Raw genomic sequence first — 17,889 nt, 5'->3', positions numbered from 1 at the left:
TGATTTCACTACTTGTATCTGCCTTCTATAAACTAAGGCTGCACCATGTTGCAAAACTGGACACACTAAAGCTGCAGAGTGTATATATATATATATATATATATATATATATATATATATATATATATATATATATATATATATATATATATATATATATATATATATATATATATATATGTGTGTGTGTGTGTGTGTTATGAATATAAGGAACAATTTGTTAAATCTAAACATTGTGGTCTTCAATATTTCATAAAATTGTTTCACATGTGAACCTTTAGGAGCAGACTTTTAAATTACTAATATGATAGAAAAAAGTCCTAGGTCAATAAAGTAAAAAAAAATAAAAATAAAAGTGCTAATGTTATGAGAAAAACATCATATGAGAATTAAGAGGGAACATTGCCAGAATAATCACAGTTTGCAGAATTATTTCACTCCTGGAGTAATAGGGCCAGGTTAGATTATTTTAATTATTTTATTCTTTACGAGAATAAATTCAGGAGAAGGAAGCCAAAGGGATACGAAAATAAACTTGTAATATTACAAATATAAAAATATTACCAATACAAAGTATATTCAGAGATTAAAGTCCCTCTGATGCTGTTTAAGTGACTGAGTAACTGCAGATTTGCCTCATTCAACATGGCGGACGCTCTGACGCATCGCAGCATAGGCAGAACCCGCCCAATGACGCGTCTACGTAGATGATGTCTACGTGAAGAAGTTCACATGTTTAAAAACACGTAAGTTTGGTTCCTTTGAGCTGCAGGAGGTCAGAAAGCCACTCAGAGGCTGTTAGTTCATTTCACTTTAATAATAAAAAGGAAACTAAAATAAAAATCTGAAATAAAAATACATGGCAAACAGAACTGATTACGAGGATAATCATGGTCGCTGATGATACAGTAGCTGTAATAATAGTCACCAGAATAATAATAATAATAATAATAATAGAAGAAGAAGAATCTGAAGCAGAATAACAGAAGCAGAACCCTGTGGTTCTGGTTCTATAGACGTTATGTTAGCATCAAACGGGCCGGGGCGTGGCACTTGTCAGAATATTTTACACTTAGAGCGAAGTTACCCCACAGATGCACGACGGACCAGGACAGAACCACAGCTCGCTACGATTCACAGCACTGCGGGACGGGGCAACACGGAACATCGGACCTCCTGGACCGGCTCGGTTCTGAAGGAGCCCGGCTGCTGCCTGCAGCTTTGGCACCAGCTTCGCTCCGTTCAGCGCCGACTGGAAGGTTCCCAGAACGGGTTCCCAGAACGGGCCGACGCCTTCGGAACCGCTTCAGAGAACCCCAGACCTGGAGGTCAGGGAGAACTCTGGCAGTCAGAACCTCTGGTTCTGTTTTTGGCAGAATCAGAACCAAAGTTTCAGATTTGAAAAGGGGGAATAATTTCAGGTCCAGTTGCTCAGCGGCGATGATTTAACAGAACCGGGTAAAAGTTCTAATGCAGAACGTTTTTATTGGGAGGTTCTGGCTGAAGACCCGGTGGAACATAAACGGGTCGGTACCAAACAGTTTGGACTTTACAGTAAAGCGGATCTTAAACCGTCCGGTGAGTTCTGGGCAGACGTGGGTCATCAAACTTGGCAGAACCCAGAACCAGAAGATGGACCTCCCTGTGGGAACCGGTGGCAGCTTATTACCGTTTAGTTCAGGTTAGACGTGGGACAGCGTTGCCATAGAAACGGGCCATCGTCGTCCAGAACCAGAACTCTTTCAGACCCGGTCTGGAGAACGTGGGTTCAGGCCCGGATTGAGGCGCTGGGAGGTCCGGTTGGCAGCAGAGACTCTGAAGGCACCGTCTGGACTGACAACAGGAAGCAACACGGGTTCGGCCCGTCAGAACCGAGACCAGCTGGAGGTCCGAACGGGTCGGCGTAAACGGGAATGCTGGTTTTGATCATGGAAGCAGAGCTGGGAGGAATCTGCTGCGCCGGTTCTGATTTCAATCTTTAACTTCAGAACTTTTGAAACCAACAGAACTCTGACAGGAAATCTGGGCTTTCCCCACACCATAAACTGGATTGGTACCAGAACCAGAACCGGCTCTGACGCAGACGGCAGCAGTTTCCTCAAAGCTGCAGGTCCGGTTGTGGTTTGAAACTCAGATTATCTTTAAAAGTCGGGATAAATCCCAGCTTCAGCAGCAGAACCTCGGCAGGCCCGGTTAGTGACTACGGCCCGATCAAAGCGTTTCAGAACCAGAACCGGACCTCTGCAGCTTCAGCCTGAACTCAGAACCCCAGCTGTTGTTTCAGGAACCATCTGAAGGACTGTAAGCGGGTCGGGAGCTGCTGGGCTTCAGAACCAGAACCCTCAGAGGGCCCGTGTGGCTGGGAGGCGGCCTGCTTCAGAAACACCTAACAGGTAAGAGCTGGTTTAAGCCCCGCCCACTGATGGAGGGGAAGATGGCGGCAGAAGCAGGCAGATGGAGTCAAAGCAAGAGAAGAAGAAGCCCGGCGAGCCTCCGTCCAGGCGCCGCCTCCTGCTGGGAATGTAACGTGTGCAGGTGTGTGCAGGTGTGTGCAGGTGTGTGCAGGTGTGTGATGAAGCGGCGGCGGCTCGCTCGGCTCCTAGCAGTCCTCGTCCTTGTCGTCCACGGCGCCTTTGAGCCGCAGGCGAGCAAAGTCCTCGAAGACGAAGTCGTCGTCCTGGGAGACGCTGCTGAGAGACGAGACGGACAGACGGTCAGAAAGCCGTCAGTGGTCAGAACCGGGTCAGAACCGGATCAGGACCGGGTCAGAACCGGATCAGGACCAGGTCAGGACCGGGTCTGGACCGGTCAGAACCGGGTCAGGACCGGATCAGAACCGAGTCAGGACCGGGTCAGAACCCGAGTCAGGACCGGATCAGAAACCAGGGGTCAGAACCAGGTCAGAACGGGTCAGAACCGGATCAGGACCGGGTCAGAAAACCGATCAGGACCGGATCAGAACCAGGTCAGAACCGGGTCAGAACCGGGTCAGGACCGGATCAGAACCAGGTCAGAACCGAGTCAGGACCGGGTCAGAACCGAGTCAGGACCGGATCAGAACCAGGTCAGAACCAGGTCAGAACCGGGTCAGAACCGGATCAGGACCGGGTCAGAACCGGATCAGGACCGGATCAGAACCAGGTCAGAACCGGGTCAGAACCGGATCAGGACCGGATCAGAACCAGGTCAGAACCGGGTCAGAACCGGATCAGGACCAGGTCAGAACCGGGTCAGAACTGAGTCAGGACCGGGTCAGAACTGAGTCAGGACCGGATCAGAACCAGGTCAGAACCGAGTCAGGACCGGATCAGAACCGGCCGGCGCTCACTCACTTTGTGTCGAACTCGATGAGGTTGGTGTCGATGGGCGGGTCCGAGTCCGGCACGGCTGCAACAGAGAGGGCGGGGTGAGCGGGGGTGGGCGCCATGGAAACAGAGGGGGCTCACCTGGGCGTGTCTCACCTGACTGAGGGCGGGACGCGGGCGGCTCCACCGGTTTGGGATGCATGAGGATGAAGGGCAGCTCCACCGACACGTCCCTGGAAGACAGAGCAGAGGAGTGAGGGATAAAACTCTCGGAGTATCGCTGCCTGCTGGACGGCGTTCATGGACACCTGCTCTATTCTCTCATGAACTTACACACCACTAGTCTCCACTGTTAACTTCTGCTATATGTGTTTCTGGTCATATTTGTGCTTTTCATGCTGAGGTTTCTGATATCTCAAACTGTATCCTTTAAATAGGATAAAGTGTGATATATGTGTTTTCCTCTCCTTCCTAGTGTGGCCTCTATCTGTCCACAGAGTAATGGCAGCGCCCTGTGGGCGCCGTGTGGGCGGTTCCTCTGCAGCACGGCCTCAGTAAATCATCTCTGAAATGTTTGTGATGTTATGGTGGTTGTACTGAAACAGTAATTTCCCTCTGGGATTATTAAAGTATATGTGAAACGCTTTATTCTGTGAACAGTCCTTCAGGCTGGACCGGCGCCCCCTGGCCCAGAGTACTGGTACTGCCACATAACCACGGGTCCATGACACCAGGAGAGAACGGGTCAGAACTTCTTCCAGCATAAAACATTAACTAAGGTGGTTTAACCTAATTAACTGTTACTGAAACATTATTTATTTATTTATATATATATATATATATATATATATATATATATATATATATATATATATATATATATATATATATATATATATATATATATATATATATATATATATATATATATATATATATATAAAATTCTGTTAATAACTAACTTTTTGCTTACATATAATGAAAACATTTAGGATTAAAATGTCGTTTTACAGATAAACCCAGGAGGAGACCCAGGACACGCTGGAGGGACTATGTCTCTCTGCTGGGAACGCCTTGGTTCCCCCTGAGGAGGAGAACCAGGAGACCGGGGAGAGGGACGTCTGGGTCTCCCTACTGAAGCTGCTACCCCCGCGACCCGACCCAGGATAAGAGGAAGAAGACGGATGGACGGATGGATGGATGGATGGATGGTGTTGATTTTTGGATGAAATAACTGATTCACCGAGTCAAACCTGCAACAAGCTGCAGCAACAGGAAGTGACATCAGAAAAGCAGGAAGTGAGAGTCTTACCCTCCACGTGACACCACCAGTTTGACTTTGACTCTGTAGGACACCAGGATGCCCAGGACCTCCTTGTTGGTGACATCCTTCACTCTGAAACAGACAGGAAGTGAAGGTCATGTGACCACAGAGACACACCTGGAAGCACCATGTGACCTCGTGTGTGTGTTACATGGTGGAGGAGGCCAGGTTGGTGTCTTCATGTTTGAGCTTCCCGTCCAGAGCCAGTCCTCTCTTCTCTCTGTTCTTGTCCAGCGTCGGGGTCAGAGTGTACACCTTACAGAAGGTGGAGCTGGACGACACCTGGTCGCTATGGAAACCACAGACCTGCTGTTAGTCACTGCTCAGGTCAGCCTTCCTCCACATACTGAATCCACTGCAGTTTAACTGGAAATCACAGATCCAGTAAACCTCTAAACTGGTTTAATCCGGTTTAGATAAACTTCTAAACTGGTTTAATCCGGTTTAGATAAACTTCTAAACTGGTTTAATCCGGTTTAGATAAACTTCTAAACCGGTTTAGATAAACTTCTAAACCTGCTTAATACGTTTTAGATGAACTTCTAAACTGGTTTAATCTGGTTTAGATAAACTTCTAAACTGGTTTAATCCGGTTTAGATAAACTTCTAAACTGGTTTAATCCGGTTTAAATAAACTTCTAAACTGGTTTAATCTGGTTTAGATAAACTTCAGAACCAGTTTAATCCAGTTTAAACAGGCTTCTAAACCGGTGTAAACTGCTTTAGATCTGGAGTGAATTATGTTAACTAACTCAGCAGCGGCAGGCGCTGCTCTCAGGCCAGTGTTCTGCATGTTTAAGACATTTCCCAGGCAGAACGTCCTGACTCAAAGTCTCTGAACAGGTCACAGAACCATCCGATCCAGTTCAGTTGGAGGAGGTCCCGTCTGAAACATGCACTGTTGGACTCTAAAAGATCGCAAACCAGTTTAACTCTGAACCAGCTGGTTGAATAACGAGGTATATCAAAATAGTTCACACGGGGTCTGATATGGTGTTTAACTAGTTTAAACCGGTTTATATCAATGCTGCCCCAGTTTAAAACTGGTAAGAACCTGTTCTGGTCCAATTTAAAGCAGCTGGGCCCAGTTGGAATACCAATTTCAGCAGGAACCTGGAACGGGTATAAAGCTGTTTACACTGTGTGAACAGACTGGATTCTGATCTAATCTGGTTTCCAGAAGTTTACGATTCTAAACCCATTTAGAGAGTTTTAAAAATGGTTCCACCGGCTGATTTAATTCTCACTGCTGTAAAGTTTGTTAAAGCGGTATCAAAGAACAGATCTAAACCGGTTTGTGTTGTTCTGAGAAACTCAGAGAAAATCTGGCAGAACTTTATTAGAACCTTATTTTTAACGTATCTAAACCGGTTTGTGTTGTTCTGAGAAACTCAGAGAAAATCTGGCAGAACTTTATTAGAACCTTTATTATTAACGTATCTAAACCGGTTTGTGTTGTTCTGAGAAACTCAGAGAAAATCTGGCAGAACTTTATTAGAACCTTTATTATTAACGTATCTAAACCGGTTTGTGTTGTTCTGAGAAACTCAGAGAAAATCTGGCAGAACTTTATTAGAACCTTTATTTTTAACGTATCTAAACTGGTTTGTGTTGTTCTGAGAAACTCAAAGAAAATCTGGCAGAACTTTATTAGAACCTTATTATTAACGTATCTAAACCTGTTTGTGTTTCCGCTTCACCGAGCACCAGAACTGGAACTTACTCTGCCTCCAGCTGGGCCACTGGACACTTGTACTGGGCGGTGCTGAATAGACAGATGTCGGCGTACTGCCGCACTGCAGAGAGCAGAACACAAGCGGGTCGGTCAGAGAGATCGGGTCAGAACCAGGACGCCGAGCCTGAACAGCACAGGAGGAAGGAGACCTGAGATCTTGACTCTCTTCACCGTCTTGGTGGAGTTGTTGGTGACGTGGACGTTCACGCTGATGGGCTCTCCGTGGTAGTACAGCTGCAGGCAGAGAGCATGATGGGAAACGTAGTTGTGGGTCAGCAGTGTGAGCGGGCGGCGCCGGCCGTGCGTACCTCTTTGTCTAAGGACGCCTCCAGGTGCAGGGATCTGTCGGACATGAGGAAGCTGCGGGTGGTCTCCACCATGGGCTGAGGGCCCGGCTTCTCCGGGGCGTACTGGACCTTCCTGATCACCAGACGCACCGAGTTCCTGCCGACGACACGGGTCAGAACCGGCTGCTGCGCCGCCCCCTGCAGGCGTGGAGCTGCAGCAGAACTCACCTCTTGTGGATCTTCTCCTCTATCGACTTGGCGCAGAACGCTCTGATCTCAAAGTCGACGCCACAGGCCTGCAGGGAGGACAGGCACACTCAGTTCTCAGGAACCCGACCAGAACCAGAACCAGAACCCGTCTGGGCCGGTGAGGCTTAAAGGAGACACGGCGGTCCAGTTTAACGGCTGGACCGGCCGGTACCGCCCACCAAACCTCTGAGAAGGTTCTAGGCCTGAGAGTGAAACGTTAGTGATGAGGTTCTGATTAGTGAGCAGAACCGGGGCGGCGCCGGTTACCTTGCCGGTGTCCTCTGGGCCGGGCTGTAAGGTGACGGAGCAGGGCAGGTTCTGAGGGATCTGGAACGCAGAACAGAACCGCTGTCATTGCTCTGCTGCAGCAAAACACCAGAACCTCACAGCTGACATCCAGAACCTTAATGCTGACCCGGTTCCTCTGAGCGGTTCTGATAGCTAGCTACACCGGGTTTGGTCCTGACAGTTCTTTGGTTTTGATGGTTTTAACAGAACTTCTGCAGATTTAGAATAACGCCGAGCCGGTACCGCCCACCGGGTTCATAAGCAGTGGAGACACCAGAACCTGGACCTTTCTCTCTGGGTAGGTTCTGTTAGGGCTGGAGGATAATTCAGTAACAATATCGATCGATAGGCCACGCCACGACCTCTGACCTCTGACCTGCGTCAGCCTCTTTATTATGAAACCTGAGGAGTAACTAGTTACTATTACCACCTAAATAGGCTATTTTATTTATTTATTTGGTTTATTTTGGTCATTTTAGTTTATTCTTTGTCAGTATTTAATAACATAACTCAGGTCTCTGAAGTTATTTTTCTTAAAAAAAATTCTGTTATGGTTAAAAAAGTTGGTTAAATAAAGATTTAATTGGAATTCTGTCTTTGTGTTCTTTATTAAAATTAAATTATTTAGCAATATCATAAAATATGCTTTTAAATATTTTCAATAATTATCGATAAATATGCATTTTTTTATCGATAAGTTTTTTTTCTACATGGTCCAGCCCAGCGGGTCAGAGTTCTGTAACGCTACACGAGGTTCTGATGGGGGAACCGGGCCAGAACCAGAGATGCCTGACAGTTCTGCTCAGGCCGACCCGATGAGCCTGGGCAGAACCAGAGCTGTGGTTCTGCTGGTGGTTCCCGCTGCTGGAAACAGAACCGGTTCCTGTTGAAGCTGATGGAGAACCGCAGGAGGTTCTGCTCTACAGAACCAGAGGTGGTTCTGGTTCTGGAGACTCACTGTGAAGTAGAACGGGTGAGCGTGCTGGCCCAGTTTCTTCAGCAGCCGCTCCTGCAGACGGCTGTTGGGTTTCTTCTCCTCCGGAACCGGCGGGAAGGCCTGCAGAACACAAACAGAACCTCAACGTCTGGCTTCAGAACCGCCTCAGTTCTACGCCGGTCCTGAACAGCCAGCTGGACCCAATAACAGATCGGGTCGGCGCCGGCCGTGTTCTGGTCCGTTCCCTGTGCCGGTCTGGACCCGCCTCCAGGAGGTTCTGCGGTCAGAACAGCTCCTCCCACGGCGGGTCAGACGGGTCGGCGCCGGCCGCAGCGTCATCGGGTCATAGGAGGCTTTTAAAGAACTTTGACGTTTGGCACCAGAACCACTGGACCTGGTTCTGACTCCTAACTGGACCTGGTTCTGACGCCTGACTTGACCTGGTTCTGACGTCTAACTGGACCTGGTTCTGGACGCCTGAACTGGACCTGGTTCGGGACTGGAACCTGGTCTGACTTACTGGACCTGGTTCTGACTGGACCTGGTACTGAATGGACCATGGTTCTGGACGTCTGAACTGGACCTGGTTCTGACTGCCTGAACTGGACCTGGTTCTGACGCCTGAACTGGACCTGGTTCTGACTCCTGAACTGGACCTGGTTCTGACTCGGAACTGGATCTGGACTTACTGACCTGGTCTGAACTGGACCTGGTTCTGACTCCGCTAAAATGGACCTGGTTCTGCACTTCTGAACTGGACCTGGTTCTGACTCCTGAACTGGACCTGGTTCTGACTCCTGAACTGGACCTGGTTCTGACTGGACCTGGTTCTGACTCCTAACTGGACCTGGTTCTGACTCCTAACTGGACCTGGTTCTGACGCCTGACTGGACCTGGTTCTGACTCCTGAACTGGACCTGGTTCTGACTGCTGAACTGGACCTGGTTCTGGCTCCTAACTGGACCTGGTTCTGACTGGACCTGGTTCTGACGCCTGACTGGACTTGGTTCTGACTGCTGAACTGGACCTGGTTCTGACTGGACCTGGTTCTGACTCCTAACTGGACCTGGTTCTTACTGGACTTCTGCTTTTGGTTTAAACGGTCAGAATTTTAGGTTCTGCAGAAGGAACCAGACAGGAACCCTGGGTTAATCTCCCAGAACCGCAGCCAGCAGGTTCTGACGGTTCTGTCGGGTTCTGTCGGGTTCTGGCGGGTTCAGCAGGTTCTGTCGGGTTCTGTCGGGTTCTGGCGGTTCTGGCGGGCGGCTGACCTGGAAGGTGGAGATGTAGAGGTCCTTCCTGAAGGACAGGCCCAGAACGTCCAGATCCTCGCGGCCGTAGCGGAACGCGCAGGTCAGGGTGACGAAGACTGCAGGAGGAAGAGGAGAAGCTGAGGGAACCGCTCGGTACCGAGGTTCTGCTTAGATTGGACCGGGTCAGGAAGCTCACCTTTGCGGTCCTTCAGGTACTCCGGGTCCACCAGGATCACTCCATCTGGAACCAGAACAGAACCGTCAGAACCGGGTCAGACCTGCACACCGCTCAGAACCTTCTGGACCAGAACTCACCAACCGGGTCGACGTGGTCCAGGTGGTCCACAAAGTCCCTCTTTCCCAGGTAGACCGTGAGCTGCAGGGTCAACCAGAACCGTCAGTTCACGGGTCAGAACCAGAACCTCTGCAGGTGCCCTGAGCCCAGCGGTTCCGAGCCTCAGGGCACGACTGCAGGTTCTGATTCTGGTGTTCAGAACCACAGTTCCTTCTTGCTCCAGTTAGTTGGCTGGTTCTGGAGATCTCACTAAGGTCCGATTCGTTCAGGGCCCTCCAGAACCGAGGTTCTGCAGCCTTCAGCTCACCTGACTGGCACCAGCAGAGTTCTGCAGTTCTGGACCGCCTCTAGGTTCTGATACCAGAACCCTGAGTGTAGTTCTGGACCAGAACCGGTGCTTGTTTCTCTGCACATTGGATCATTGGTACCAGTCCGGTTCTGTGGAGGGTTCTGGAATCATTCAGAGGAGCATCAGGTGACCAGCACCAGAACCATGAAGTGGACCTGGAAAGTTCTGATGGACCCGGTAAGCGTGCAGACAGCCTCCACCAGGGGGCGCTGCTGCCCTTCTAACCTCAGTTTCCTGTTTTTGTTTGCTTAACCTCCAGGGAGCCCGTCCAGAACCTTCAGAACCTTCAGAACCTCCAGAACCTTCAGAACCAGCCAACAGAACTGAGCAGCCTGGTTCTGCCACCAGGGGGAACTCACCTTGCAGTTGGGGCTGGACTTCTTGAAAACTCTGTGGAGTTTGGAGAAAAGAGGAAGAACGGTTAGTTTTGGTTCTGATCCGATCAGAGAGGAGCTGCAGGTTCTGCCGGGCCCGGGTTGCACCAGAACCCGAGGAGAGCAGCAGAGGAAGTGAGCCAACTTCCTGCTGTGCTGACAGGAAGTGGCTTCATGACGCAGCGGCGCCGACCCGCCTCAGCAGGGCAGCAGAACGGGTCAGCGCCGACAACTGGACCTGCTGGTTCTGGAGCACCACGTGTGACACAGGGGGGACTTCACTAGTGTTGGTTCTGCCGGTCCAGAACCGGACCCAACTGAGACCCCAACAGAATCCCTTCTAGAGACGGAACGGTCTTGGTTCTGATCCGATCAAGTTCCTCAATAGGAAGCCCGGTTTGGCTCTGCAGACGGGTCAGAACCGGAGGTCCTATAACGATACCGGATCAGAACCGGAGGTCCGGAGCAACAGGGCTTGCAGAGCAGAATCAGACCTTTCATGTCAGGAAGCTGCTGAGGCTTAAAGAACCAGTCGGGCCTGAACAGAACCAGTCGGACCTGAACAGAACCAGTCGGACCTGAACAGAACCAATCGGACCTGAACAGAACCAGTCGGACCTGAACAGAACCAATCGGACCTGAACAGAACCAGTCGGGCCTGAACAGAACCAGTCGGGCCTGAACAGAACCAGTCAGACCTGAACAGAACCAGTCGGGCCTGAACAGAACCAGTCGGGCCTGAACAGAACCAGGTCCGGGTCCAACTGGAGGAGCGATTCTTCCCTGCTGGGTCCAAACATACTGTGGATTACCAGGTTCTACCGGGTTCTAACGGGTTCTAACGGGTTCTGGCACCAGAACCCGGTAGAACCTGGGGGAGGTGGAGCCAGGTCTGGGTCACCTTCAGAACCTTCACTTCCTGACCTTCAGCCCTCAGGGCTTCACCTGAACCACTCCCCCTCCAGAACCGAGGCAGGTCCGGTACTCCAGCTGCTGCTCGGCGCCGGTTCCGCCCCCCGAGGACCCGATGTTCCGACCCGATGTTCCGACCCGATGTTCCGACCCGATGGCGTCACGGTTGCTGGGAGACCGGATCCCAGAGGAGGAGAAATGATCCACGCTGAGATGAGCAGCAGCACAACAAGCTGCAGCAGAACCGGCCCGGATCTCCAACCGGACCCGCTGGTTCTGCTCTGCAAACATCCCGTTCCAACAGAACCGGTACATCCCGAGGCCCGGCCCCGAGGAGCCAGAACCAGAACCAGAACCAGCTGAATGGTGAGGCCCGGTCCAAAAGGAGAAGCCAGACTGAGCTTCAGGCCCGGTAAACCTGCTGACGCTGCGGTTCTGCTCGGTTCTGGACTCCAACCTGGACCACGCTACAGGTTCTGGACCCGAACCGGTTCTGATGATTGGAGTTTGGAACGCCGTTGTTTCAGAACCGCCAAGCTGTAGGAAACGGGTCCAAAGGTTCGTCTCAGAGTTACAGAACCAGACTTCCAGAACCAGAGTTCCAGAACCACTTCCAGAACCACAGTTCCAGAACCAGACTTCCAGAACCAGAGTTACTTCAACGGTCCGATCAGAAAAGTCTCAGATCTGACGGTTCAAGATTTCCACAAAGATATGAATCAAAATCAGGAGACAACCTGGAACCAGAACCTATGGAACCAGAACCTATAGGACCAGAACCTATTTAACCAGAACCTATAGGACCAGAACCTATTTAACCAGAACCTATAGGACCAGAACCTATAGGACCAGAACCTATAGGACCAGAATCTATGGAACCAGAACCTATAGGACCAGAACCTATAGGACCAGAACCTATAGGACCAGAACCTATAGAACCAGAACCTATTTAACCAGAACCTATGGAACCAGAACCTATGGAACCAGAACCTATAGGACCAGAACCTATAGGACCAGAACCTATAGGACCAGAACCTAAAGGACCAGAACCTATGGAACCAGAATCTATGGAACCAGAACCTATAGGACCAGAACCTATGGAACCAGAACCTAAAGGACCAGAACCTATAGGACCAGAACCTATAGGACCAGAATCTATGGAACCAGAACCTATAGGACCAGAATCTATGGAACCAGAACCTATAGGACCAGAACCTATTTAACCAGAACCTATGTAACCAGAACCTATAGGACCAGAATCTATTTAACCAGAACCTATAGGACCAGAACCTATTTAACCAGAACCTATTTAACCAGAACCTATAGGACCAGAACCTATTTAACCAGAACCTATTTAACCAGAACCTATAGGACCAGAACCTATAGGACCAGAACCTATGGAACCAGAACCTATTGGACCAGTTCTGCTGGTTCTGCTGCTGGCTCAAGCGGACCTCAGAATGAATCCTGGCCCTTCTGGTCAGAACCATCTACTGGACCGGTCCAGAACAATGATCCATTTAGTCCAACTGAAGCGGGTCCAGAGTTCTGAATAGACCCGGTTAACCGTTGGCGGCGCGTCACCTGACCAGAACCGGCACATCAGGGTTGGTTTCGGTACCTCAGAACCGGACCCGATCGTAGAACATGTCCTGCAGCGGTACCAGGAGCGGCGCCGAGCTGTGAAACCAGCCGGACTTTGACCAGAATTTATTAAATGTTCTGGACCTTTCAGCACCACTGACATGAGGAAATGTTTGCTCAGCAGAACCCGGTCCAGATCAGTCAGAACCACAACAGAACTGCCGGTATCACAGAACCAGGCGACCATCAGAGGAACAATGCTGGTCAGAACCGCAGCAGAGAGGAGATCCAGCAGAACGCTACCAGAACTTCCCTGTGGTTCGGTTCTGGATGGAAGGTTCTGATGCCAACTTTTGGACTTCCAACCTCCCGCCACGCCCAGGCTCCTCTGCTACCTGGAGCCAGGTTCTGGTTCTGGTTCTGCTGAGCTGGTCCAGAGCAGGACCGGTTCTGAATCAAACGGACCTCTGTCCTCTGAACTGAAGCCTCAGAGCAGCTTCAGCGCCGACCCGACCCGACCCGACCCGACCGCTGCTGCCGGCTCACCTGCAGCAGAACACACCTGCTGACGTCAGCAGGTGTGTTCTGCTGCAGGTGAGCCGGTACCAGAACCTGCCGGTGGAAACGGGTCGGCGTGGGAATCACCTCCACCTGCTGCTGGGAAACTTTCCAGCTGGAGCAGCTGCTGCAGCACGGCCTTCTGGGAAAGAGCCGCAGAGCCCCGCCCCCCGCAGAGCCCCGCCCCCTGCAGCCAGGTGTCAGGCTCGTCTCCACGGTAACAGCAGCAGGTCTGCTGACTTCCTGCTGCAGGTCTGAGGTTTCCTCCTCCTTCACACCTCAGCTTCTCTGTTCCTTCCTGAGGAACCCGGTGACTCAGAACCAGAACCAGAACCAGAACCAGCAGCTGCTGGCGCCACACACGGGCCTGGAGGTTCTGCGCTCAGTCCCAGCAGGTTCTGACCGGTTCTGACCGGCACGGGAGGAGAACACCTGAGCAGAACCAGGAGCTCCAGCTCTGGCTGCTGGAAGGTTGAAGGAGAACCAAGATGGCAGCAGGACTGAGGTTCTGGACGAAGGACCGGACCTCTGGTCCATTCAGAACCACGGTGGACAGAACCTCAGACAGAACCAGCCCTACACAGGTTGCTTGGTACCAGAACCTGAGGTCCGGTTGCAGCGACGCTCACTTCAGCAACTTCCTCATGTTCCTGGACCCGCTCCAGCCAGCAGAACCTCACACCAGCAGAACCAAGGTCCAAACCCAGTCAGCAGAACCTCACACCAGCAGAACCTCACACCAGCAGAACCAGGGTCCAAACCCAGCCAGCAGAACCTCACACCAGCAGAACCAAGGTCCAAACCCAGCCAGCAGAACCTCACACCAGCAGAACCAGGGTCCAAACCAAGCCTAGTCTCTGGATGCTGATGCAGGCCGACCCGGTTCTGCTTTGAGGGAACCGGGTCGGTTTGACCCACAGAACCACGAGGCTGTCAGCTGGGTCATCGGACCTTCTGACCGACAGAACCTCTCCTCATGAATACCTGAGCGGTACTGAAGGTCCGTTCCGCCTGGCTGGTTCTGATCCACCTCCTCACCAATAGAGACGTTCATCTGGAGCCGGTCCGGCGGGCCTCATCAGACTGCTGCTCCAGAACCAGCAGAACCAAACGGACCGGTTTCACCGACCCGCAGAACCTAGACGGCAGCGGGTTCTGGGTCCCTGTAGAACAGAACCTCGGGTAACCCGCCCGCTCCAGAACAGGTTCTGTTCGATCAAGAACCACAGCTCACTTAGACGCCAGAACCTGGAAACATCTTTCTCTGAGCGACCCAGAACCGCAGCCAGCGGGTTCTACCAGAACACGGGCCGGGCCTGCAGCAGAACCAGCGTGTTCAGAACCAGCGTGTTCAGAACCAGCGTGTTCAGAACCAGCGTGTTCCGCTCCGCTGTGCGCTGAGCGGCCCGCCGGGTCAGCGGCCATGTTTGCTTCCTGTCCTCCCTGCTGCCCACCGGCTTCCTGACAGGAAGGAACCGGGTCTGGACCGGGTCTGGACCGGGCCTGGACCGGGCCTGGACCGGGTCTGAACCGGGCCTGGTGCCGCTCGCTGGTACAAACAATGAGCTCAGGCAGCCAGAACGGCCTCGACCCGTTCTGGTTCTGCCTGGTTTCCACTCTGCTGGTTCTGGAACCCTTCAGTTCCCGGTTCTGTGAAGTGACCCGCTCCGGGTCCAGATCTGACAGCAGAACAGGAGCTGAAGGTTCTGCTAGAGGCCCGTCAGACCCGGCAGAACCCCACATGAAGCTCAGTGAGGAACCGATCAGAACCTCTGGCTGCTGGGCTGGTTCTGATTCACCGGATCAGGAATGTCATGCAGAACCCGCCGTGATATTAAAGCCCGGTCCGTTTGGACCGGTGTCAGAACAACCAGAACATTCTGATGGGCCGATATGGACCAGGACAGACTGGGCCAACTGGATCAGTACACAGGAGAACCACGGTAGAACCGCCGGACAGAACCGGCCCAAAACAAGAAGCCCAGGCAGAACCAGAGGCCCGCTAGAACCGCCCAGGTTCTGGACCTCCCTGTCAACACGGTCCGGTCCTCATGATGTGGACCACACCAACAGAACCTCACCAACAGAACCGGCTCGGGCCACAGAAAGGTCCGGCCTGGTTGCAGCCCAACTCCAGAACCGGGGAGGTCCATTTGGACCTGGAGACCTGAGCAGCACCATGAAGACGCTGAACTGGACCTCCTGGAGCGGGTTCGGTTCTAGCCACCTGCCCCGGTCTGCAGCAGGTTCTGAAGCTGGACGGCGGGGCCCACCAGAACCGGGTCCTGGTTCTGCTCGGGTGTTCTGGGCCTCCCCAGAACCGCCAGAGGAGCCTTTAAAGCCCAGAAGGTTCCTGCTTCCTGTTTACTGGCCTAAACCCGCCTTTGGGACCCGAACCAGAACCTGCAGAACCCGCAGAACCCGCAGATGGACCCAGGAAGAGCCGAACCTGTCACCGGACCGGTTCGGCGGGGACCCGGAAAGGCGGAACGGGAAGAACCGTTAGAATCCGGAACTTCTGGGTCCATTCCGCCCACCAGCGTTCACGTCGCAGTCGTGTTTTTCACCCACGAACCGAACCCGGTCCCGGTCCAGTCCCGCCTGCCGCGTTAGATAAAGCTGTTCTGGTCACCCTGTTTGGACCGGACCGGTACCGGACCGGTACCGGAGCCAGGGCGGACCAGCTAACCCCACCCTGCTGGGCTAACGTCGCCGTCCACAGGGGAACCGACCCGATCGGACCCGGACGGCTCGGTTCGCTGTGACCCGGCTCCCCCCTCCTACAGACCCGTTAATAACCCCCCCCCCCCCCGGTCCAACTGGGCCAGCCTGCCCCTCCAGAACCAGCAGCGCCGCTGCTAGCGCTAGCTGAGCCCCGCAGAACCGCGGCTAGCGGCGGCTAGCGGACCTACCTGGTGCCCGCCTTGTCCCCCATCTCCTCGGCAGGCGGACGGCAGCAGAATCCCGGCAAACTGAGGCTGAGCCGACGGTGTGGTGCTGGTTCGGTCCGGGAGGCTCGGTTCAGCCGTCCATCCAGCAGAACTGCTTAATATGCTAATGGCTTCTAGCGCCGCCTCGGTGCTCCGGGCTTCCGCAACGGCTGTGTGTGTGAGCGCCGGCTTAGCGGCTCTGTGAGGACCGGGCGCGCCGGTAAACCGCACTAGCGAGGACCCGGGGTCGGCGCGCGCTGTTTGACGGCGGCTGGACGGTCGGAACCGGACCCGAGGTTCTGGTGGACCCGGTCCAGTTCAAGGGGGGCACAGCGAAGGAGGCTTTTCCGAAACACTACCCTGTGTGTGTGTGTGTGTGTGTGTGTGTGTGTGTGTGTGTGTGTGTGTGTGTGTGTGTGTGTGTGTGTGCGTGCGTGCGTGTGCGCCTGCGCAGGCTGCAGATTGCGCAACGCGGAGTCCTCCAACACCACGGAGCGTGAAATGTTCCTCAGCAGATGATCCATGTGAGAGGAGCAGGACCGAGACCAGAACCTGATCTGGACCCGGTTCAGTACCGAGACCAGAACCTGATCTGGACCCGGTTCAGGACCACAGACCCGGAGATGAAGGGCATTAGAGTCACAAACACGATGTGTTCATAGAGCCAAAATAAAAGAATAAAGCCAAATGATTTTTATTACATTCCATTTTAATATCCAAACTTTGTTCCTTGTTTTTTTTTTTTTACCAAAATGTGTTTTTCTGATATCAAAAATTAAAAACACTCGGTCCAAGGTGTCTGAGGAGAAAGTTAAAAATTGTTAATGAATCACATAAATTAGGAGAAAAACAGGGGAAGCACGATGGTGGTTAATAAAATGTGTCCTATAAATAATAAAATGTGTCTTCTAAATAAAATGTGTCTTCTAAATAATAAAATGTGTCTTCTAAATAAAATGTGTCTTCTAAATAAAAGTCAGAGGCATCTGACCTGCGGCCAGTGCTGCTGCTGCTTCCTGTCCCACTTTGTTATTTCAGCAGAATCGCTGAGGCAGCAGTTGTCGGTTCACTTCCTTCTGCTTATCTCAGGTCCCACCGAGCAGGACGGGTCCGGCCGGGAAACCCAGTCAGGAGTCTGGCCGGCGCCGAGCACCAGAACCATCTCACTGTGTTCTGGTGCTGAAGGCTGGGGGCGGGTTTGGACCAGGACCAGCGGTTCTGACTGCGTCCACGTCCTGCTGGACCCAACGGTTCCGTCACGGTCAGTTTGGACCTGAAGACACCGACAGAACATCCTCTGCAGAGAGCAAAGATGTTCCCAAACCGGACCGGTCCATGAGGGGCAGAACCGGAGGAGTCCAATCAGGACCGGTCCACGGTTCCCCGGCCCAGAAGAAAGCCCGGCTGGTCCTCCAGAACCAGAATCTAACGAGGGATCTGAGCCTCTGCTGGTGGTTCTGCTTTATTATTTATAGTCAACATCAGCTAATTAACATCAGCAGAACCTTC

At 52.3% G+C, this 17,889-nt stretch overlaps 1 protein-coding gene across 2 annotated transcripts; it reads right to left on the bottom strand.

Moving 5' to 3' along the window:
• Positions 1-796: 796 nt before the first annotated feature.
• Positions 797-16,774, bottom strand: LOC105921400 (arrestin red cell). Of its 2 annotated transcripts, none has more exons than XM_036133202.1 (16): positions 16,363-16,774; positions 10,382-10,412; positions 9,694-9,754; positions 9,575-9,619; positions 9,397-9,494; positions 8,147-8,245; positions 7,168-7,227; positions 6,880-6,947; positions 6,673-6,808; positions 6,514-6,598; positions 6,353-6,425; positions 4,781-4,918; positions 4,618-4,701; positions 3,462-3,538; positions 3,333-3,387; positions 797-2,687 (listed from the first exon to the last, which is right to left on the bottom strand). In XM_036133202.1, exons 1-16 carry the CDS (start codon positions 16,383-16,385, stop codon positions 2,600-2,602), a joined length of 1,221 nt encoding a protein of 406 aa, XP_035989095.1. In that variant the 5' UTR covers positions 16,386-16,774; the 3' UTR covers positions 797-2,599. The 2 variants fall into 2 exon arrangements, with proteins under 2 accessions (XP_035989095.1, XP_035989094.1); XM_036133201.1 differs by having other exon boundaries at positions 797-2,690; positions 16,363-16,772.
• Positions 16,775-17,889: the final 1,115 nt, after the last annotated feature.

This window comes from Fundulus heteroclitus, unplaced genomic scaffold, assembly GCF_011125445.2.
Source record: "Fundulus heteroclitus isolate FHET01 unplaced genomic scaffold, MU-UCD_Fhet_4.1 scaffold_59, whole genome shotgun sequence".
NCBI lineage: Eukaryota > Metazoa > Chordata > Actinopteri > Cyprinodontiformes > Fundulidae > Fundulus > Fundulus heteroclitus.
The sequence above is the reverse complement of the archived record's forward strand: the minus strand, read 5'-3'. Positions and strand labels throughout refer to the sequence as shown.